This window comes from Columba livia, chromosome 1 (genome assembly GCF_036013475.1).
Source record: "Columba livia isolate bColLiv1 breed racing homer chromosome 1, bColLiv1.pat.W.v2, whole genome shotgun sequence".
Lineage (NCBI taxonomy): Eukaryota > Metazoa > Chordata > Aves > Columbiformes > Columbidae > Columba > Columba livia.
The window spans coordinates 162364275-162387674 of NC_088602.1; the positions used below are offsets into that span (position 1 = coordinate 162364275).

Sequence of the window (23400 nt, forward strand, 5' to 3'; positions counted from 1 at the left end):
TGCAGAACTCAGCCGCAGAAGATTTTGTGTGTATTATGGCATGAAAAGTACAATCTAAAAAGTAATCAAATTCCTTGTTTAGATCCAAAGAGTGTGCAGGGAAACTGCACATACATACATGTGTATAAATATACATACATATGCATGTGTGTATGCGCTTGTGTCTGTGAAGATCAAGGAGATAATCCTTTCATGTCTGTTGTATGAGCTTTATGAGCTTAAACATCTTAACATTGGGAAGTACATTGGATGTTTTTTAAACCCGCATAACTGATGGATAATGTTATTCAAATTTTTGAAATGAAACTTACTGTTGACCACTTAGTGTGGTATTTGAGTATCTCAATTGCGTACAAAGTTGATTCGTTCAGTATGTGCTTGTACAGTATTCTCAACAATATTTATGGCTTTGGATGTGTAATGGTGAGAAAAAAAGTTAAATATTCAGGAAATGCAGCTTTCCCCCTGTTCAGACATCTTCCCTTGCAAAAGGGTGTGAGATGCATTTTGTGAGTTTATCCTAATTTTAGAGATCTTCCCCACTCTGGTAATACTCATGATTTCAATATAGGGAATAGCAGTCCTGTTGATTCTTACAGACTGGGACTAATTTTTAAATTTAATGACTTGAATATGATAACAACTTCACAACTTGTAATTAAACACATACTCACACACGCATATGAAGAAATAGACGTCAGTGCACATACATACAACTGAAATTAAACCAGGATCGCTTTCAGAAATGAACTCAGCTAGTTATTTCTATAAAGGAGTGTTCTTTTCGTGTTTATTCAAACAGAGAGCATACTCACTGTTGTCATTGGGAAATAGAGTCTAAAATCATGTGTTGGTTGCATCAATACGATATCAGTGAAACCGATGGAATTTAGTTTGGTGGCTTTTAACTCTCAAGGCTCTGTGCAATCCTCTACCTCTGAATTTGGGACAGGTTTCCATGTATTATTTCAATTCACTAGGATTTAATCTCAACTTAAAAAAAAAAAAAAAAGCTTGCATAATGTTAAAAAATGTTCTCACAACTGCACAATTCTGGAATAATGAGAACTACCCTACTAATACATTAAGAGGCAGGACAGAGAGGGGGGACTGAGGCTAAAATGTGTCAACTGACTTTTTAATCACATTTTTTTCCTAAGTTTTAGAAGCTTTGTGTGGTAAAAGTATTAAAAATAAGAGACTAAATGTGAAAACATATATATCTGCACCAGACTTTCACAGAATATGTATTTCTATTTTATTTAAACATGTTATCCGCTTTCTGAAAAGATAACCAATCTTTGCATTTCTCATACTTTAAATATGAAAGGAAATGGTGATCACTTTTATCCAGAGTAGCAACAGTATTCCATCACAAGATTAAGCAATTTAAAAGGCCTTACATCATTAGAGGCAAGCATCTGGCAATTCAAGGATAACAAGCAGCAGATTTTTATATTACTTTGTGGAGGCAAATGGTTACTTTATCTCTGCCAAGAGTCAGTTTCTAGTAAAGTGATGTAAACAGAAACATTTTGAGGGATTGTCAAAGGAAAAAAAAATGTGTGCTTTTTTCTCATTTAGTTACTATAAATTCAAGCAAATTGTTTGATTTAGTTTAGCAGAGTGATCAGCTGGATACCTCACCCACATTTTCCTTCACCGCCATTTCATCAAGATCCAATTTAATATTTGTCCTGCATACACGCAGAGAGAGCCAACCTGAACCTAATTTATCTAAGTTGTTCTCTTTCCTGCTGCATGTCAGTGAAGTAATTGGCACCCATTTTAAGGAGACTGTCAAGGTCTTTTTTCATTGAAAGAGCCTCATTACTAAATTCCCTTAGCGTGTTCTTGATGCCTCCTGTGGAGACAGGAGAATTTTTTTTTTCCTTTTCTTTTTTGTTGAGCCTCAGGCATCACAAATAATACAAATTTACCAACATGGTCCCTAACAATATGTACTCAGCAGTTACATGTATGAGCCTTGCTTTGATTGCTGAGTACATTTTAAAAGGTTGCACACACTAAATTTGCAACAAGTCCTTGGGAATTAAAATAGGCAAAATTATGTCCTGTTTGCCTAAGCAGCATCAAAGGATAGTTGAGTTTTCCAAAGATCAAGGCAAAAACTGAATTATAAAACAAAGCATTACTTTAAATATCCCACCTTCAGGGATCAGAAAATATCCCTCAAAATGGGATTCACAGACCGTGTCTATATATAAAAATTCCACTCATGTATGTATCTATCCAAATGGATTAATGATCCATTTATCAGGAAGACCAACTAATGGCATAGTTTCCATTAAAATAAAAACATTTCTGCTAGTAGTGTGGCTTCTTCAAAGAGAGTCAGAATGAGTTTGCTCATAGCTGAACAATACTTAGTTAGATAATATTACTTTTATAAAGAAACAGTCACTTTTCTCAGCAATCCCTTTAATTCCCTTAGCCTGTCCAAACAAAAGTGTTTGAAAGAAAATTTTTTTTTGAAGACCACATGACAATGAAAGATATCAGTCACAGCAAGAAATATGCATATAATAGGCTTTGAGATAACACCCAACACTCAAAATATTACCAAACAGTCCATATTTTCTTTAAGCACAAGGAAAATAGCTTTCAGTTGACAGGAAGGCATTGTTTCAGGTCTAAATTATTTCATAGTTTAAATGTAAAGTACCATTCTTTAGTTTTCGATTTTCAGAAATGTATGTATCACCCAAGACAAATGTGAAAAAATGTCAAAATAGTTTTAAAACTGTCTGTGATCTCATGATTTTTTATTATCTTCCTGCCCTATAGATTTTTTTTCTGTAGCACAGACTAATGTCCTAGTGCCAACTTTTCCTGCCTTTTCATTACTGCATTTGACAAAGATTATGTATACCTCTAGGAGGCAAAACCATAAGTAGTTATATCAAGTCAGTTGGCACGTAAAATTAAGAGAAAGTTTCTTTATAATTTAACTTGCTGCTACTTGGTGATTTTCCTCTGCAGAACTAACCTCTGTCAAAATTAGCGCTGCATGACAGACTTCACTGTACTTTCCTCTGCCTTTCTTTTTAAGACAGTAGAAAGGAAATAATATGTACTTCTAAAATAGCCAGAAATAACTTAAACAGGTCTGTCACTGAGAAGATTGAAACTGCAAGTATTAATCCTCAGACTGAGAACTTCCCGTTCTTAGATAGACAGAAATTTTCAAAGCTGCTGTTTAAAATCTCTTGGCTTTTCCCTAAAATTCTTTGCACAATATGTAATTGACTTTACCTTGATGATTTTTTCCTCATATACTGTAGGTTTGGTTCCAGAATCGAAGAGCAAAATGGAGGAAAAGAGAACGCTATGGTCAGATCCAGCAAGCTAAGAGCCATTTTGCTGCCACCTATGATATATCTGTTCTTCCAAGGACTGACAGCTACCCTCAGGTATGGTAAAAACCAAGTAGCACTTTGATTCTACATTTACCTTCTATTCCATCCTTTAGGCACACACATGCACAGAAGATGCGTGAAGACTTCCCTGTGTTTAGCTTTCTGCATTCTTTAGACACGTCAAAAGGACCTGCCACTGTGAACAACAGTTCTGACACCCAATATCAATAATTAACCCTTAAAATACAAGCATTTTTTAACAATCTTAGGACCAGCAGAGTTTTGTGTAAGTTATGTACTGAGAATGGCAGGCAATATGGTTGTGCAATGAAGTCTTCTGCATATAAAATTATGTGGCGATTTGAATCACTTCTCTAGGTCCATACAGAATTTCTGGATGACATCTAGACCAATTGAGATTGACAGCAATCATGTAATTCTATATAATAAGGTCAGAATGTCACTTCTGGGATATTTATATTCACAGGCACAACTATCTTAACAACTCTGGTCTTACATGCTTGCGTAAGATGAAGCGTAAACTATGTGATTCATAGGTAACTTCCTTCTGACATATTAAACATGAGCCATTTTTTTACAGACCTCAATAGGCCATTGAATGCAACGAATCTTTTACTGGCATGAAACCATATTATGGTCATGAATCAGAATTGAAAGTATATGGCTGAAAGAGGGAGGCAGGAGCTCTCTCAGGCACTGGTAGTTTAATTTTTTTTTCTATTTCAGTTCTCTGTTAGCATGTGGTAAGGTACTACTGTGTAATAAGATCAGAATCTTCTGTTTCTGTTCTTCAGTCCTTTGGTTTATTGCCTTGCCTCGCTCTCTGCTATTGTTTTTCTGCTCACTTGTTTGAGTACATCGAATACTTGCATTCTGAAGCCATTGTTTTTCATGTCTCTAGCTTCCCATTGCTTTTACCACATAATTAAAAAAAAAAAAATAAAGAGAAAGCATTATACTAAGCAAAAATCTTGTATGGGTCCCTGTGGCAGTCCTTCCACTGCTTGTGTCCTGGTGCTGTTCTAGTTCTTTAGGCAGCCAGGTCTCTGTTTAGAAATATACTCATATTCTCTGTGGCCTTGCTTTGGTCATGCTCTACATTGGCTGAATGTGATTAGCGTTGAACCAGAGGCCTTGGGCCTATGTCTTATCTACTCAGTTTAAAGCACTTTACATCAGGGGGTGGCATTGTTATTAGGCTTGGTGCCTGGACCAGGGCTGGTTTGTGTTCCAGCAGCTCATGGGCATAACCATTTTGGACCTGGTGGCACGTATCAGTCTGCCTGTTTTTATTTTAAAATGTAATGGTGGAGTAGCCCAAATTATATCAGAAACCACTGCATGATACACTCTGTCTTTAAGCAGGAGGACATAATACTTGTTTGAGATGAATGTAGGTGGAGGTGTGCAAAAAGACCTTAAGCACTCCTGGGCAGATTCACCAAGACATAGATGTGCAGTGACTCACAGATCTCACCCAAGGTGTCAAAATATCTTTTGAAGGTTTTTCTAACTCATCAGTAGTGTCATAACAAGTGATTCAAGGAAAAGTACTTAAGATTTGGGCTTGTATCCCTGACTGAATTCTCTAGACTAAAATTTGCATCTCCAAGCTCATTTTGTATTTTTAGTAGGACTTCTACAAATTTTCCCAATTGACAGAAGTTTCATTAGCATAAGATAATCCAATAATGCATGTCATTGGTGATCACTTAAAATTATTGTCCTAAAATTAATGTTTATAAAAATGAAACGCTTTTGAAGTATATGAGAATATTATCCACAAACATCCAAAACCAATTAAATATCTATTCTGTACTATCAGATTGTTAAAAAGATGAGTCATTTCACTGCATTTCTATTTATAAATTTGTTAAAAAGCATTTTTCCTGGGCTGATGACACAACTAAGTTTCAGCCTGGCAAATTTTTTCTGTCATTAATTTGTAAGTTTTTAAACACAGGAGATGGAAATGTTAGTACAATAATGTTAAATAAATAATCTCTAAAATGCATAGAAATATAAAATGCATACTCATTCATAAGCACAAATATATTGTACTCACCTACAACCCCAGACTAACATACTCTAGGGAAGCAGACAGGCACAAATACTTAATTGAGTCTGGTCACCTGCACAAGTGAGTTATGTTGTACTGTGCTGTACTTCATGAACAGGAGCAAGGAGCTACATGAAAGTGTGAGTCCACTTTACATTCACTATTTCAGTTGAGTGCTCACATCAGTTTGGCAACATGATAAAAACAAGATATGTTATTCCTCAGTGGCTACTTGGCTGTGTACTGGAATAGGAATAGGTATTCAGGCAGTTATCATACAACAGTTAATGCCAGCTCATATTCTTGCTAACCTGGTGGTAATTCTTCATGTTTTCACATTCTTAAATCCTCATCTTCAATAAAATCTCGTGTGTATCATATACATAACATTTCCAGTGAGAATGCTTGAGAAAACAAAAATCTGTATTAAAGCCAAAATGACCAGTAACATTACTACATTTGAATTTTTTGAACTAGATATCTATTTATAAGTTTGTCACTTACAGAAAATAAATATACAGTGCATGGCTTGCTATAAACTCATTAATCTATCCTACAGCTCAAGAAGAGATATTTAAAATTGTGATCTTCATGTTTGCTTTTAGTGTTATAGATTGATTTCTGAAAACAATTATATTATTTCAGTACAGTTAATGCAAGAAAAGAAATTACACATACTTCCCCTCCTTTTTTTTTTCTTATTTTTTTTTTCCTGTGTACAAGCACTCTCATTGTGACATTGACACCACTAAATGTTAGACAGGCTTTGACATACTTTTGAATAACTAATTTTTCTTGGGGATTGTGGAACACAGAATACTAGAGCTTGTTTATGAAGCCTTTATTCATATGGGGGAAAACAGACTGTTGCTGGCAAGAAGTATAGGACGATGTTAGAAAAAGAGTAAAATCAAGCTGAGATATTTACTGCTGTATGGCAGAAGAAACAGGAACAAATGCGAATTTCTGGTGTGCATTATGTGAATTTACAGTGTGAAGATTTCTGTTTTGAGCCCCACCACAGATATGTTCCCAAAACAGGCTTGCATTCCAGCAGAAACATCAGTCTCTTTTGCAGTCAATAGAGGGTGTGGAGACCCCTGTTTAGTCTCCTTACCAATTATCTTCATCCAATACAAATTAAGAATGTGATGCTGTTCAGCATTTTGTGACATTATAAACCTGAAAGGTTTTCCTGTGAGGAAATTATCTTTTCAACTTATTTCTGATAGAAGGTTGGCTTTGAGTCAGAGAATGGTTAAGATTAGAAAGGGACATTTGGAGATGGTCTGGTCCAACCACCATTTCTACAATCCAGTCTAATTTTGCTCTTAAAGTACACATTTTAATCTTCAAAATACTAATAAACAATTTAGTTATTTTTTTATATATATATATACCGTAATTTTTTGTTTTGCTAATTCAGTCTAACCTTAATTATTTTTACAGTATGTTGATTTTAGATGTTGCTTATTGTGCAAAATACTTGCTCAGCTGGCTGCCAAGAGGCTCAGTATCTCCTAAACTGCTCAAATTCTGCACACATATATCTTCCATTAATTATACTAGTAACACCTGGATTGCAGAGAAGAACAGTTAGTACAATCCTCTAGGACAATCATCTGTTATTCACATGTTTTTCTAGGTTTAAAGATTAAAAATACCACAGAGTTGTCAAGTTTTCACTCAGATGAAATAGGGTTATGCTAAAAATCAGATTTTATTAGAAAAATGTTAAACACAGTATCTTTCAGTCATTTTAGTAAAAGGTTTCAGTTTCATTAGTTTCAGTATTTCAGCTTCAAGTTTCTCTTGCAGATGCAACACACTGTGGTCTAAGAAATCTTAAGTGCACTAAGAAAACAAATCACTGGTTAAAACTCTTATCCTAGACACTTTGAGCCTCGTTAAGCAGCAATATTCTGCTGATCGTATGAGACTGAAGAGGCAGTGTAAAAGTGTATTTTTCTCTCTGATGCCTGGTTCAGCTGCAGACATCTACAATGCTCTTAGGTGGATCTGTCTGTGTTGGGAGAGGAACAATAAAAAGTCTTGCTTAGCCTTGTTATTCTCTTACGATATTTGTCACTACTTGACTACTTTGCTGTCCTGTGCCTAGTGAGAAGGCTAATTTTACAAAGGGTACTTGATTTAAAGTTTCAGATTGAGAAGTAGCAAAGGACAAAAAATTTCAGACAAACTTTTTGTTTCCTCCTTTTTATTTCCTCCACACACGAGGGTGAAATTTGATCAAAAGCCTGCACTACTAACACATGGGCCTCCAGCTTTCCCTGTATGAGTTAAATTTATAAAGATGTCATCCTTATAAACGTGAGTGCATCAGTATGTAAATAAACATTCAATTATCGTTGAAAAGCAGATACAAGGGGCAACGATTTTCCCCACCTAGTCTCTTTCCATACTTTGCATTTTCTTGCTTACTCTTTGAGTCTAGTTCATTTGTTGTCATTGTCTTCTAAGTTCTTTTGAAAGGCTTTATCCTGTCATGCAATTATACTTTCCTTGTTACCACCATGGGTGAAATGTGTTGTTTACCTCTCTTATTTACTTGTAAATTCAGACAAGAGCTGGACAGAACTGTTTTGTTTTGTTTTTTTTTTTTTTTTGGTGGAAAACCTAGCCTAGTGCAGGTGGGAATCCCAAGGAAACAAAAGCATTCCAAAAGTCTGAGTACTGGAATGATACAGAAGGTGTAGAAAGAAGGGAGAATGTTGTAATCTCAACAATAGAAGGAAGAGGCTGAAGTTTACATCCCATGCACCAGACTGATAAATCAAATTAAATACGTTGAGCAGCATGGCATCCCATGATTTTTTTGGCAATCAAAGAGTGCAAAAGTGGTATCAGTGTACATGTGTTATGTACTAAAACCTTGGATCATCATTATGGTTCTGCTTGAGCCATAGTACATATGGATAATTCTCATTAGCAATAATCAGAGTTACATGCTCCAATTAAATCTTTCATATGGCATATATTAGACACCACATGCTATATGACTTTAAAATTCTTTTAACTGTAGTAGACATATAAATGACACTTAATCACAATACTTCATTAAGGCTCCGGGTAAATTAATTAAGTAGGAGTAGATGTGGTAGACATATCTGAGCTAGCTTCAAAGAAACTTTATCATATACTCATGTTGTCTAGCTGTGACAGCATGGAGCTCAGGCTAGGCCACCACCTGGATGGTACATTGCTTGCTGCATATGTGCTGACTGCTGCACTGCTGTGGCTGATCTTCCAACAAGAGCAACATTTCTAATCTTTTTGGGTGATGTCTGTTCCACACAGAGTATTTCGTGCACTGCATATTTTTTTTTTTTTTTTTTGTTCTAAACCATCACTCTATGTGGTCCTCACAGACTCAACACTCTGTCTGTTGCTTTCTTTTTTTTTTTTGTGAAACATGGATTTAAGTCTGTGAGTGACTTTAGCTGGGGCTTAATTATAAGACAAATTCACTTTTTCTGAGATAGAAGCTTCTTTTTAACAGCATTTTTCAAGGTACGAAATATTGTCTTTAAGTATATCATAGACACGAAACATAGCTGGCCTGGAGATTGAAGTAGGGAGAAGTCACAGTTTATTTACAAAACATCCTATGCAAGAATGAAAGCTTGATGACTTTTCGAATCATGTGTTAATTTGCACCTTAGCAAACTTGTTAAGCATGGAATAAAATGAAAATATTTTTCTTTTGTTCACCATCTGCAAGACCTAAGTGGCGTCTGAATGGGTCTGTCACATATTTTAGAGTTGCAGCATTAAGCCAATCACTACCAAGTGCCAGCTTGCATTTTATGGACATATCTGCAAATGGTGTGTTGCAGCTCTCTCATACGTACCTGAACACGGTATGGTACAGATGATCTTCACATGTTCATTAGGTCCAGAAGATCCTATAAAATGATAAGTTACATCAAGAACTATTCTATCTAGATATAAAGGAAAAAGTACAATAAGAGTCGTAAAGCCTTGGAACAAGTTGGTCATAGAAGTTGTAGAATCTCTGTACTGGAGCTACTCAAAACTTGACTGGGTTGAGTAACCTGATCTAAATTCAAAGTTAGCTGTGAACAAGGGTTTGGAATAATAATCCCAGAGATTGTTTTCAGTTTAAATTATTCTGAGAATCTATGAACCGGCAAAGTCAGGAAGTAGAGGCAAATCTCTTAAGAGGCCACCAGAAACAACAACAACAACAACAACAACAACAACAACAAAACAAACAACAAACCCAAACCACTGTGGTAAGTGACAGACCAAATTAATTGTACTGATGGACTAGGAACAGCCTACAGATCATGAGTCATAAACTAGCAGTTTGGAGCAATTTAACAGCTATTGCACGTAAACTGCCTAAAGTAGCTCCTTGTGCAAGCAGAGTTTTCATGTTTTCTGGTGGTACAAGCATTGTTGCTTCACACAAAGAGAGAAATGACAAAAATTTAGCAAATCAGTCTCTTGCTTTGACATTCACATGTTTTCTATATTTAGGTAAATTCTTAACTTTTCAGTTGGTGCTACCTTTTTCTCCCTTGCAATGACCAGAACATCCTGAAAGCAGAGTCAACATGTAGTTTCTAAGTGCTTACTGGAGTGATTATAATAGCATATAACGTAACGTAACGTAACGTAATGTAACGTAACGTAACGTAACGTAACGTAACGTAACGTAACATAACATAACATAACATATATGCTGTATTATAATAACAACAATAATAACTTATTACTTCATATCTAGAGATCTTAAGAGAAATTATAATTTTGTTTCCCATGTGAAGCACTAAAACACGTCCACTCAAATAGAACCTGTGTGTGTTGATATGTGTGTCTGTTGGAAACAGGCTCCAGTGTGGATAGGCACACGACTCAAATAGCACGAGTCAAGACATTAGATGGTGGGAGGACCCAAGCTGGGTAAGTGATAGTAAAACTCAGACAATTTGGAGACGTGAGTTTATGTGAGTTCTCCAGGTGCTGTGTAAGAAGACTGAAGCTCCAGGAGCTTAAAATTTTAACAGAAAAAAAGCAATGACACCAAGCAGGATGACCTCAGCATTTAGGAAATGATATCATAACCATGTTAACAGCCATAACTTTCCAGTTTTATTCTTGTCACAGCTATGAAATCCTACTTCTTTTTTTTTTTTCTGTTGGGAAGGGTGGTGTGTGTGCACGGGTGTGTATAAAACATACAGTAGGTAAATATGTTGAAGGGCTCTGGTAATTTCATGGTAACCACAAGAGCAAAGCTCAAGTTGTTTGTGATGTTAACAGAAACCAGAGATGTGCTGTATGTATAGCCTCATTCACAGTCTCTGAATTGCCTTTTATGTAGTTCATGGATCACACAAGAGTTTAAGAGGAAAAATATTTTCTTTAAATTCATATACATAATGTCCCTTTTCCTTCCAACATACCAGAAGAAGGTCTGATAATTTTGACTTATTGTAAAACATTACTGTATTTATTTTTAATATGGGAATACCTTCTGCACCTAAATTTCACTCTAAGATATTTATGTTGTAAATCCTTGCTGAGAAATGAAAATCTAATATCCAAAGTGAAGTCACTCAACCAACTAAAATGAACAGAAAATTGATATGACTGAAACATTATTTTGAAAAACATAACTGTCTCATGAGAGAAGATGTAAAACTTTCCTAGCATCTTGTGGCATTTCTGAAGTTAAGTTTACTAATTTGGATTCCTTCCTCTAAGGAAGAAGACTAGAGCACCCCTTTGAAAAATTAGGAATGAATAGCTTGTTCATATTTTTATTTAACAAGACCTTGGTATATTTTAGGATTTGCAGCTGAATTCTGTTCTCATTTACACTTGTGTAATCTCACTAGATTTAAATTGAAAGAGATTCATCTAGGATAAAACTATCAGGAAAACTGGTAGTACTAAACTTAGTTTACTGCAAACCAAGCTAATAGAAATATGGAAGGAGTGATACCTCCAGACCACATAGGTTATTGGGCACTTTCAAACTGAACCTCTGAACCTTTTGAAGTCTTCCCATCATGACTGTATTAAAGGCAAAGTTGTGCATGTTCCTATTCAAACAGATTTTTTGGGAAAATTCTTCCCATAATTATATCTGTGCAGGCTGGGTGACTGCAGCATTTGGCATAGAAAGACATCTTAGGAAGTCAGATAAATGAGACTTTGTCGTATGTGAGTTAGCTTTGGAGATTATGATCTTCAGAATTAGCTCCTCTTTTAGATGTTGCATAGATGAACCAGTCTCTCCCTGGGCAAATTCATCCTGTTGTGAAGATTCTGAGATTAACCATTTGAACTGGAAATAACATCAAAAAGAATGGTGTGTTGAGTGCATGTGTTTGAAATACATCTTGTATTTTTTTCCTGGTTCTTTTTTAGCTGTATCATCTTCGTGTTCCAATTCAGTAATGAGTTGTACCAGCAAAATAAACTGAAATGGAACAGTGTGGAAATAGGAATGGGTGACGTGTTTTGTAGGAAGAAAGGGAAAGAAAATCCCAACAGTTGTTTAGTCTGCCACAGCTGCTGCAAGAAATGTATACGCAACCATGAAACACAGTAAAGTACAAGTAAAAGGTTCTAGTATTCCTGAACAACAACAAAAGACAAAAATTTTTGTATAGATGACTGTTTTTCTGATTTTCTCAGTACATGATTAAGACAGAATGTGTGCAGCCTTTCAAGCAAAGTGGAGCTATTATCTCGATATTACAGGCTTTCAGCTGCGATCTTTTCTGCTTCTCTCCTCTGCATTCTAATCACATGCTATGTTGCTCCAAACTCTTTAAGTCTGAGAAGCCAGGAAGGTAATGAGTCAGTGGATGACTTCCCAGCTGCCATACACTTAACTACCACACATTCCAGCTCCTACAAGGTCCCTTGTTTCCTTCTTGTCATATTCTGTAAATCTGTAGTGGGATCTGAGAAACCTTTCAGGCAATAGGACACTCAAGAATCCCTGAATCCCAAGTCATAAGAGATGTACTGCCCTCTTTGGGAATGTTCCATGTTGCTGAATGCAAAAAACTTTTTCTAAGCAAGGTGATGGTTCAAATAGGTCCATATATTGTATGTCCTTTAATCCCCAGGTAAGCCACCTGTTTTCTGAAGATCAAAAGAAGTTTGTCTGATAATAAGTCTAAACCAGCTCTGGTAGGCTAATTAAGGTGTAACAAGGCAGCTGAGGATCATGTCAAGCAGTGGAGGGTCTCCCATGGGCTGATGTTTGAGAGTCTTCTAAGAACTGCTGAAGGGAGGAGGGAAAGATGGGAACTGGAAAGCTCTGAAACTCTCACTAGAGTCTCTTTCCTCCTGTAGATCTCAGGAGGCCCACAAGAAGGAGGAAAAACCTTTGATATCCTTCCCCAGACACCTTATTCTCTCCATTACCTCTCAGCAGACCAGCTAAGATATGCAGGAGCAGATGCCTGAGGTGTGCCCAGCTGGCTGTGCATAAGTGTGTGTGTGTGTAAAGGCAAGCTGCATTCATGTGGGTGGGTGTGCAAGTGTGTGTATGACTGTACGCATGCATGTCTGTGTGAACAACGAGTTGGGCAGCCCAAGAGTTTGGGGAAACTTGTTGCTACCATGGCTTTCCCTCAGCCTTCTGCAGGAAATCAAAATGGAGCATTTACTTGTCCTTTTTTTTTGCTGCTGGAATTGCCAAGGAGCTCAGATTAGTTTGTCAGCTCCTGATGACCCCTGCCAATATAACTGTTAAAAATATTAATTAAAAAAATGATATTCTAATTATCTCATCCTTGCTATCTGCACTAGATCTCAGCTAGATGAGTTCAGAACCATAATTTATCTCTTAAGCTTGTTTGGTGGGTATGTGTTGTTGCAAAGTAATAAGACAATGGGAAAAACAAACAAACAAACAAAACCCAGCATTAGAAACTTGTTTTCATTCTGTGTGTGTGTGTTTCTGTCATAATTCATTACTTCACTGACCTCAGCTTTGACAGAAAAAAAAATCACTCAGCTAGAGAGATAACCTACATATCTTAAAGTCAAAATTCCCTTGTCCATGGATTTGGAATGTGAAGGCAAAATTAAACCTGAAGTGGGAATTTAGAGTGTTAACCAAAGAGCACTTGTAATTACTCCAGTGTATAGCAGAGAACAAAGATGTGGGCTCAATCCCAGGGCATCAGATAAATGATATACTGAACAGACAACAGATTTTTAAGCTGAAGACAAATTCAGAAAAGTAAAACAGAAAGAAAAGGATGTCAGTCCTGGTTGAGAAGTTCTGTACTGTGAGTGGGGCTACAAATGTCTTGTGTCATGATGTTGGTACTTAAAAAAAAAAAAAAATCAGCATTCAGGAAATAGCTATAAGCAAAAGTGGAGAAGAAATATAAAGCTGTAAAAAAGAATGGTGGATACAAGTGAGAAATGACTGAAGAAGTCAGATTATGTCAGAAAATATATCCATATAGTACTCATAGATAGAGAGTAGAGAGTTCATAAAGACAGAAGAACAGCTGCTGAGTGTGACGTTTGATTAAAGCAAAGTAAATACAGGAGGAATGAAAGAATGCACAGTCTGAGATAATGACAGGAGCTGACTTGTGCTAGGCCTTGAAAATCTTTCCGTCTGTTCATCTAATAACAAATATGTGAAAAATACCTATCCATAAATAGCATCTATACACAGATGATAGGAGAAGGCCTGAGACTCAGAATGAAGCTTTAAGTGACTGCCAAGTATAGAAGGCATTACACATCAAAGCTTGAATACGTGGTTACTCCAGATCTTCAGCAGACATTGCTGGTAACCACAAAGTTTGTCTCCTAGTCTGTCATGCAACGTTTTCCAGGGACGCACAGTGCAGCCAGTTAAGGCTGAGAGTGGAAACAGAAAAACCTCAAGTATAATTTCGTATAAAAACATAATGAAAATAATTTTTATCTTAAAACCATCTTTATAACAACTTTAGGGAAAACTCTTGGATGTTTTATTAACCATGCCTGTACTTTATGGATTCATTCATTTTAAAGTAATTATGCAAGGCTTCTCAATATTTAATTTTACATGTACTTGTTGGGCTTTGCTGCCTGAGAAATCCTATTTTGTTTTGTTCATCCTTTTATACTGTTTCCTACCATTACACTAAGAAAGAATTCTGATGAGCAGAAGCTTTTATGGTAAAAAGAGCTATGACATTGTACACTCTTTTGACACCTTTTCTTTGAAGTCAGTTGTGTGCTTCCGTTAATTTTATTGACTGGCTGGGCTGATGGCATCCTGAGGCTCAACAGTAAACACTCAGGATAGACCCACAGAGCAAACACATGACAGAGCAAGGGATATGATTCATCAGCCCTTGCTCCTAAGTGAATGATCCAGTATTCTGACTCACATAACCTCTTCACGGTATTTTCTAATATGATTGTGGAAAACTAGTTAAGTACTTGTTGCTTGTTTTAGAGGAGAACTAATAACGGATGTGTTAAGTTAAGCAAACCAAGAATTTCAGAAAATAAAAGATGAACTATCTATATTTAATCTTATTCCTTTTATATGTTCCAGATTCAGAACAATCTGTGGGCAGGGAATGCGGCTAGTGGTTCTGTCGTTACTTCCTGCATGCTGCCACGAGATACGTCCTCCTGTATGACACCTTATTCCCATTCACCCCGGACAGATTCTGGCTACACAAGCTTTTCAAACCACCAGAATCAGTTCAGCCATGTGCCCCTCAATAATTTTTTCACTGACTCTTTACTTTCTGGGGCAACCAATGGACATGCTTTTGAAACCAAGCCGGAGTTTGAACGGAGGTCCTCCAGCATTGCAGTTCTACGGATGAAAGCCAAAGAGCATGCTGCCAATATTTCCTGGGCCATGTAATATAGCAGCACCCTTTCTTAATATTTTTTTTTTTAATAGCAAACAGAAAACATTTTTATTTCCCATATTTAAAGGACATAACAATAAGCTGCTGTGTGTGGAATGCTAGAAATCACAATATGCACGATGTCTGCTTAAACAAATGCAACATAATATTTAACAATAAAACAAGAATAAACCAAATAGATTTACCATGCATCAAGCTCAACAAGCCCTCTTTGTTTTGGTTTTTATATAGAAATATGTTTTGTTGTACCAGTTGATGAAATATGATTATAGAACCTGCAAAAAAGAATAAAACTATTAAGCAAATATGTCTACTCTATTGGTTTTTAGCAGTCCTGTACACAAAATTAATGTTTTACAAATGAGTACTTCATAAGGGAACAACTCTGTAAAGAAGAATAAATTTATTATACTAAAACCATGAAGTAAATCTCTAAGCACACCACGCAGAGAAGGAAATACACGATCATTCATGTTGTAGGTGGAATCTGTAAACCTAACTCAGCACTGTGCTGCTGCTCTGAGCCAGCCTCTGCTGTTTTGCTAAATGCATGTTGAACTCGTTGGAGTTATATCAATGCACAATTAATGTAATGAGAATAGAAGGTACTCCTTTATTTTATGGACTAGACTGTATTTCTGTTAAAGATCATGAGATTTTTTGTGCCAAACTTATCACTAAAAGTAGGATCACAGTGTTTAATGGAGTTTCCAAAGACATGCACAGATTATGTAAAACAACTAGTGTTAAGGCCACTTTGAAACTTAGGTGACTAGAAGAGAGCATGGAATAGTACTGTGACACTTTCAACAAAATCAAGATATAGGAAAAAAAACCACAACAAGAGCAATGTCTTACTTCCAGTCCAGTCAGTCTTACTGTTTTTTGTTATGCTACAGTCAAATTGAAAAGAAAAAAATCCAACAAGGCTTGCCAGTTTCAGTCTGTAACTGATCTCAAGATGTTATAAGAGTATATTTAATTTAATTTTAGTTACACTTTGTTGATACTTTTTTTTTTTTTTTCTTTCTCCTCTTACAGTGTAGGACTGCTTTGCTCTCTTTAAAGTTGATAGGAAAAATCTTTTTGACTGCAGTGGCAGCAGGATTTGGCTCTCAGCTCCTAGGCTATCACAAAGGAATTAAAATGTCAGCAGACTTTCTGACATTTCTGGCGGAAAAAAAAATAAAGAAGAAGAAAAATACTTTACATCTGGAGAATTGCTATCTGCTTTGATTTACTTCTCCTCCCTTTCCCCTGTCACATTCCAAGCTCCTTCAGATGAGTGAAATGTCAGCCTCTTTGAAAGCAACAGTCAGTCTCTCAGGTTCATAAAGGCAAAGTAAATTAATTGAAATAAAGAAGGGCTTGCTTGACTGTGATTAGAGCAGGACACAACTCTCTGAGCACCCCCTGCTCCTTGCTTTTCTCTCTGGCCATTAGTTAGGAACAGAGGGTGGGTGAGGGGAGAAGATCAGGGAAGCACATTTCATCACAGCAACTGCAGAACTACCAGTACTCACAAAAACAAACTCACAGGAACACTCAGATTGTCTCTGTTCCCACTCAGGAGGGTAAACTTGAAAACAAAAATAGGAGATGGGTCCATTTTGTAATCTTTCAGTGGAATAAATAATCTTAACTTTGACACCACATCAGCTGAAAATGGGGATTTTACAGGAGATTCTTACCTAGCTGATTGAAAGAAAGGTTGTTCTATTTGCCACTAGTAATAAAATTAAACTTTAAGGCATACATATACTTCAATTTATGGTTTCCTGATTCTATTCTCCTTCTAAAAATTAACTTCAACTTTGGTCTGAAGAATTAGGAAAGAGCATTCTGGCTAGCATTTATATTTTCTTTTTTTTTTTATGGTCTGTTTAGACAGCAGTAAAATTAGCCTTTTGATTTAAAGAAAAAAATTATTTTATTAATACAGGTACAGACACTAGTTTTATATAGACATTTGTGCCACATGAAAAAGCATGAAAGAGGTTGGAATACAAGTGTTGTGGTTTTTTTTGTTGTTGTTGTTGTTTTTATTTTATTTTAGCAGAACAAACTGTTGCCAGTTCTAAAATGTGTTTTAATTTTCTTTTTCTTTTCACTTTCAACATAATAATTTTTTAAGGTGTAGCATTTAGAACATGTCAAATTGATCTCCAGATAATTTTAATTAGAGATTCATTAGTGGATAACAAATCAAAAGCTTAGCTGACAAACTTCAAGCCATTTTTACTGTCTTTCTTTCAGTTCACTTATTTATTTTGATAGCAGAATTTGCTATTATTTTCTTGTGAAATCCAGACAAAAAGTTCCTTTTTACAAGGCTTTTTACATCAAGAGTAAAATTAAACAATTCCTAGGAATTTATTGCAGTGATGGAATGCTTGGGAATGATAAACATCCATTTTCAAAACATTACAACAATTTTAGATACTTGAAAGGCTCCAAAACCAAAGAGGAAAATAAAAGACTATGTCATCTTCCTGCTGATTTTAATTAAGTGAAAGGGGTACAATGCTGATTATTTTTTTGTCCTCAACTTTAGCAATGGAAATTATTTGTTACATGTTGCTAGCATAACTTTATGCATTAGACAAACAGGTATTCAACCCTTCATTAAACCTGAGGTGTGATAAGTTGCAGGCCTGCATTAAGCTTGTCATGCTCTGGCATCAACCCCATTTCAAAGAATGAATGATAGTCTGTCGGTTATAGCGTTTCATTTAGTTAATGAAAAAGTATCTTCATGTTAGATGTCAAGTACTACAACAGGGTCACATTCTGCCACTTTTATTTAGTAGTGCTTTACTCCATGAGTAGATGCATTGATGTGAGTGAGACTACTCTCATAGGCCAAATTGTGAATCACTTGTAAATGTTTATTCACAATGGCCCCATTCATGCAAAGAGCTGCTCAGTACAACATGAGTAATCGGTTCATAATCAGGCCCAGCTTAAGGTACTATTCAGCTCTGGTAAGGATGGTAGAATCTGGCCCACACTGGCTTAAGGCCAGACTCAGATTTTTTAACCAAGATGAGTAGCTCCTTATTCTACAAATAGTGCAAATAGAGCCAACAGGGCTACTTGTAGGGTTCTCTTTTTATAAGAAAATTCTAGAAAAGAGGCACTTCAGGATATGCAAATCATTTGAGTAAGTTTTTATTCAAGGTAAATAATTTTATTTTCCACTGGACTGTACTCTCACATTTGACAGGATTTGTATTCTTGTGCTTTGATTTCATCCACTTGATTTCTGAGCACGAGCAACTAATCTTTTCACTGCTTCTTCAACATGTGGCAAATGCACTAAAAAACAAAAGGAGGTGATTTACATAGCCTTCCTGCCAAGTACTTTAACTAATGTTTGAGATATGTGATCATCATGCAATACTGAGAAGTAAATTTATAGAACTTCTGGGCAAAGAGTCCCTACCCTGTTAAAAGAGAAAGTGAAATATTGTTGTAATTATTGCTCTGAAGAATTTGTGATGACATAGTGCTATGCTGTTTTTTTCTCCTATGATTGATTAATCAACAATTTGAAAAAGTTAAGCCTGTATTTGAATAAATTTTGGAACAGATGTTAATTTATCTATGAAAATTAAAAGTTCTCTTTACGATCTGTACAGAGTCACCTGAGCGATGGACAAGACTGCATTTAGCAGCTAAAGACCCAGTCTCTTTACCATAAAGATGATCAGAAGTTTGACAAAACTGAATTCTACTTGAAGTTTAATCAGCAGTGCTACATACCATGGGAGCATATCAACGAAGGCATCTTTTGTTACTGAGAACAGCTGAAATGAACAATATTTCTCACTTCACTTCTTTACTGTCATAATATTTTACACTGTTCAATATGTTAAAGGCACTGTGAACTTTACAGTAAGGCCCTGAAGTACATGATTTAACAAGTATGACGAAAACTACGCATTTAATACTGAGATACTTTAGCACAATAGAAGTAAATAACTGTTTGCAAATAATAAAATGTGGCAGTATTTTCAAAATGACACAGGTGAATTGATATTTTATTGATCAATTTCTAAACATCAGAGATATGTAGTAATTAGAGTTAAATCAGGCTGATCAAAGTTAGAGCTCATTTAAAACACTTATACTGCTAAAATTCAAATGTTTCCATGTGGATCTGTGACAAGGCACTGATTTTGTCCCCCAGCACTTTCATACCCAATTAACAAGTGCCCCACTCATCTCCAGAATACACCCTTTTCATCCCTCTACATCGTCTTTTTAGATTTGGCTGGCATCAGAATAACAGTAAGACATCGTGAGTTACCCGAAGCTCAGTACCGATTTATTTTATACCACTTTTGAGTAGCCCAAATAAAGTGAAAACATATCTGGTTTAACTAGATTTACAGCTGCTTTGTATTGCCAGTGCAACACAAACCAGCTATGGTACACTGGTGAATCATAATTTGAAACACTGGTAGTATAAGTAAACTTATTAAGTACATATCTAGAATGTAAAATTGTGGTAGTTGAAAGGACATGTTGTATATTCAAATTATGTAAAATAAGCAGCAGGCTGGGCAAGCACTGAATACGGGGTATGGGTATAAGAGGAGGAGTGTGCAGTGAGTATGGGGATATGATGACTGGGCATGGCAAAATGATCTTTTGGGAAGAGAGTCAGGGTGCAGTGCTGGAGTAAGGAGTAAACCTAAACTCAATGCAGCCCCTGATTCCTGGACCTGAATCTCACCAGGACTGTAAACATGAGATTTATTTTATTGTCACCTCTCCTATCTCTAATTGCAAGAACAGTATGGGTTTAAGGGGGGATACAAAGAACTCAAAAAGTAAGTATTCAAGAGGCAGGGCTGGTAGGTGTATGACTCTCACTGTCAATAAAAATATATTGGGAAATTAAAGAGTAATTCTGGAGAGAAGCATCTCTAGTTATGGGTTTCAGGTTTTCTTTCTCTGCATTTTTAAGGCAGCATGAGGACAGAATATTAGAACACAGTGACCGTCAGACAAGCAAGTCTACCAAATCACTGAACCATGGCCATTCTCATTTGCATCATAAACTCATTAAACCTGGCACAGCTGTGGCATGCAAACAAAGGAACATATCACAACATTGTCACATAAGAAGTATTTGAAATATTTGACTGTTTCTGCCAGTTATTTTTGCTCTATTTAAATAACAATATAAAAACTATGTAGTTCCTCTCCAAATCTGTTTGTTCAAACACAGTCGATACATGAGATGTCACTGATTTTTCAATATATGAAAAAATCTCAAATAGGTTAGTCTTGAAAATCCATAATCTTCTCAAAGAATAAGGCTTGTGAGGCCTCACATGCAACACCTCGAAACTTCAAATTAGCTCATGCTACCACTTTCATAACAATGATTATTCCCGTAGGAATACGCGGTAGACTAGACTAATAAATATATCAGTGTATAGACAATAATATTGGTTAAAGTCAATGATGCTGTTAACATGAAAAACATCATTTGGCAATCTGTAGGTTGTATGATGCTGTTACATGAGTGCATTACCATGCGCCAGTTCTAACTACAGCAGCTCTCCATAACCTAACATCCGGCTGCTTCATCTCTCAGAAGCTGAGGCAATGACGGTTTCTGCATCCTTCAGTTATGAAAAATAATTGAAATAGGCTCGATCCTCCCTGCCTTGCACTCCTGTGAGAAAATCCATATGTGTGTACTAACCATAGTTTAGTATAGGCCCACTGTCATTAGAGCTGAGTAAAGTGTTGTGCTATAATCCAGTAGTTGCAAAAGATTAGATTCTTGACCCCAAAATTGCTCTGTGAATGAGCAATTGGAGAGGGATGACTAAGAGGGTTAAAGACTTCCTTTTTCTGTTAAAACAAAAAAATCTGGTTTTTGTTTGTTTGGTTTTAATCCAGTCTGATTATTATTAATAAACTGCTTGTAGGTGGAATAGGGTCCTAGTTCACACTTTCATAATGTTTTTGCACTTCTGTGAAATAAAAGGGTACAGTTAAAATGAAAGTTTTGTTAAAGTGTTCACTAGGAGAGACAGAAGTATCTGAACTTCTGTAAGACTGTATTTACTCAGGTGTATTTACTCAAACGATTTTGTCTTAATCATTAAATATTGAAAACAGCTGAGATCTTTAGCTGAGAAAATGACAATAGAAAACATGTTAATTGCATTTTTCTTTCAAAGTAATATTAAGGGAACAACTCAACTCTAGAGTACTAAGAATGATTTTCTCATTACTCTTTATAAGCATTTTAATATATAATGAAATGTGTATTTACATAAGGAAAAATCTGTCAGATGTCACTTGAACACATAGGGTAAATAAAATACTGAATTATTTTGGAAGCCTTTTAGAAAAAGGTCTGGAATTGACATCTGAGCTAGTAAGTATTATTTAGCAAATACTTAAGTAGTATATACAATGAGAAAAGAGGAAAATACACTGATTGGCTGGGAGTTTATTGAATATTTAGATCCAGAAATTTCAGTGTTGGCAAGGAGGGATGAAATTTCCTTAACTCTACCCAAAAATCTCCTTATGATCAAATCCTAATTGAAGTTAACAGGAATCTTGCCACTGACTTCACTTGGAAGGAGAATATGATCCCTAATAAATACATAATAGATTTACTATGCTAAATGAAATTGTCCTGTAACAGCATTACTTAGTTTATATTAATGTTTTTTTCTTAGGTAGTTCATTAGGCTATTTTTAAAACATGGAACTTTATTCAATTAGTGCTTTACATCTAATTTACTACAGTAGTTTCCATATCTTTGTCTGATTTATTTTTAAAGAGAGACAAGGATGTACTGAGCAATGCTTTTTCTTTTTTAGGGAGACCTGTTCTAAGGAGGAGTGTTAGTTTTAGTTTGAAAGAAGTTCTATGCATATGCTAAATTGCTAGTCCAAAGGCAGAGCATTAACGCTTATATAAACTAATTGGGCTAATTCTCTTCTGGAATTTAGGCAAATAATGTAACTGACATAAACAGAGAGTCACTTATATGTCCACATTTATCTACACTTCCTATTTATACTGCTAAATGCTTAAAACAACACTGGCCCATAAATTTGCCTTTTCGTTCTCATTCTTTTGGCAGTGTTTCCTTCATGCAGCACTTTTAAGAGTGCAGTTTCGTCTCCTCTCAAATAAATAAGAGCCGTGGAAGGAAAAAACTGCAGCTACAAAGTAGTTCTAACCCATTAAATGCAGATGGCCCACAGGGGGTTTAATCATAAGAGAGAGAACACACATCATGCTGAAATATAGAGCTGTTTTCTATCACTTGTTACCATTTGAATGTCTGTCCCAGGAAAGTGAATTCAATATATCTTCCTGGCCATCAGTTGCCCTCTGAATACTCCTTCTCTCTCTGATGTAGCTAGATTTCCCTTTAGAACATACAGAGATGAATGAGCTCTTACCACACGTAGAAGTGAAAGAAAACATTTCTTTCTGCACCAGAACAGATGAGATTCATCATTAAGAGAATGGATTTGACCTTGTCAAGTGGACCAAAGCAATTTATAAACAAACTCCTACAGGGGAGGCTACTTTTGGCCAAGTACTATATTAGCAGTGTTTTACTTATGCCCGCTGCTACCTTACAATAACTTCACAAACAGGCTGACTTCCTGAAATATAGGGTGCTGAGAGATATCACAGATGTACCTAGAAACACTGGGATAGCAGAGGGTTACTTCCCTCCCTAGAGGCTGTATAGAAATATGTCCACCCACCTTTCTTTCTCATTCCTGGCAGAGTTCCTGACTACTACCCAAATTAAAACTCCATTTGATGTTTAGCATATGTATTAGAGAAGATATTTATACTTTAATTTGCCATTATTATATTGTCATTTGTGTAAGCAACACCCATATGGAAGATAGTGTCCAATATGAAATTGAATGGCATCTATGTATTGGAAAACTAGCAGAATAACAAAAGCAATTCAGTATGTGTCTATTTATTTCCAATGTTGGAAAAAAAAAATGAAACGTC

The 23400-nt window shown here is 35.9% G+C and overlaps 1 protein-coding gene across 4 annotated transcripts in view; it reads left to right on the forward strand.

Moving 5' to 3' along the window:
* The window catches only part of ALX1 (ALX homeobox 1), a 32094-nt gene extending 10577 nt beyond the window's left edge, over positions 1-21517 (forward strand). For 2 of the 4 annotated variants that reach the window (XM_005499824.3, XM_065041789.1), the window contains exons 5-6: positions 3306-3434; positions 15044-15676. In XM_005499824.3, the coding sequence (XP_005499881.1) occupies positions 3306-3434; positions 15044-15364 (450 nt within the window). In that variant the 3' untranslated portion in view covers positions 15365-15676. Of the gene's footprint in view, positions 1-3305; positions 3435-12822; positions 13005-15043; positions 15677-19012 lie in introns of those variants that run through there. The other 2 variants (XM_065041809.1, XM_065041800.1) reach the window with 2 other exon arrangements.
* Positions 21518-23400: the final 1883 nt, after the last annotated feature.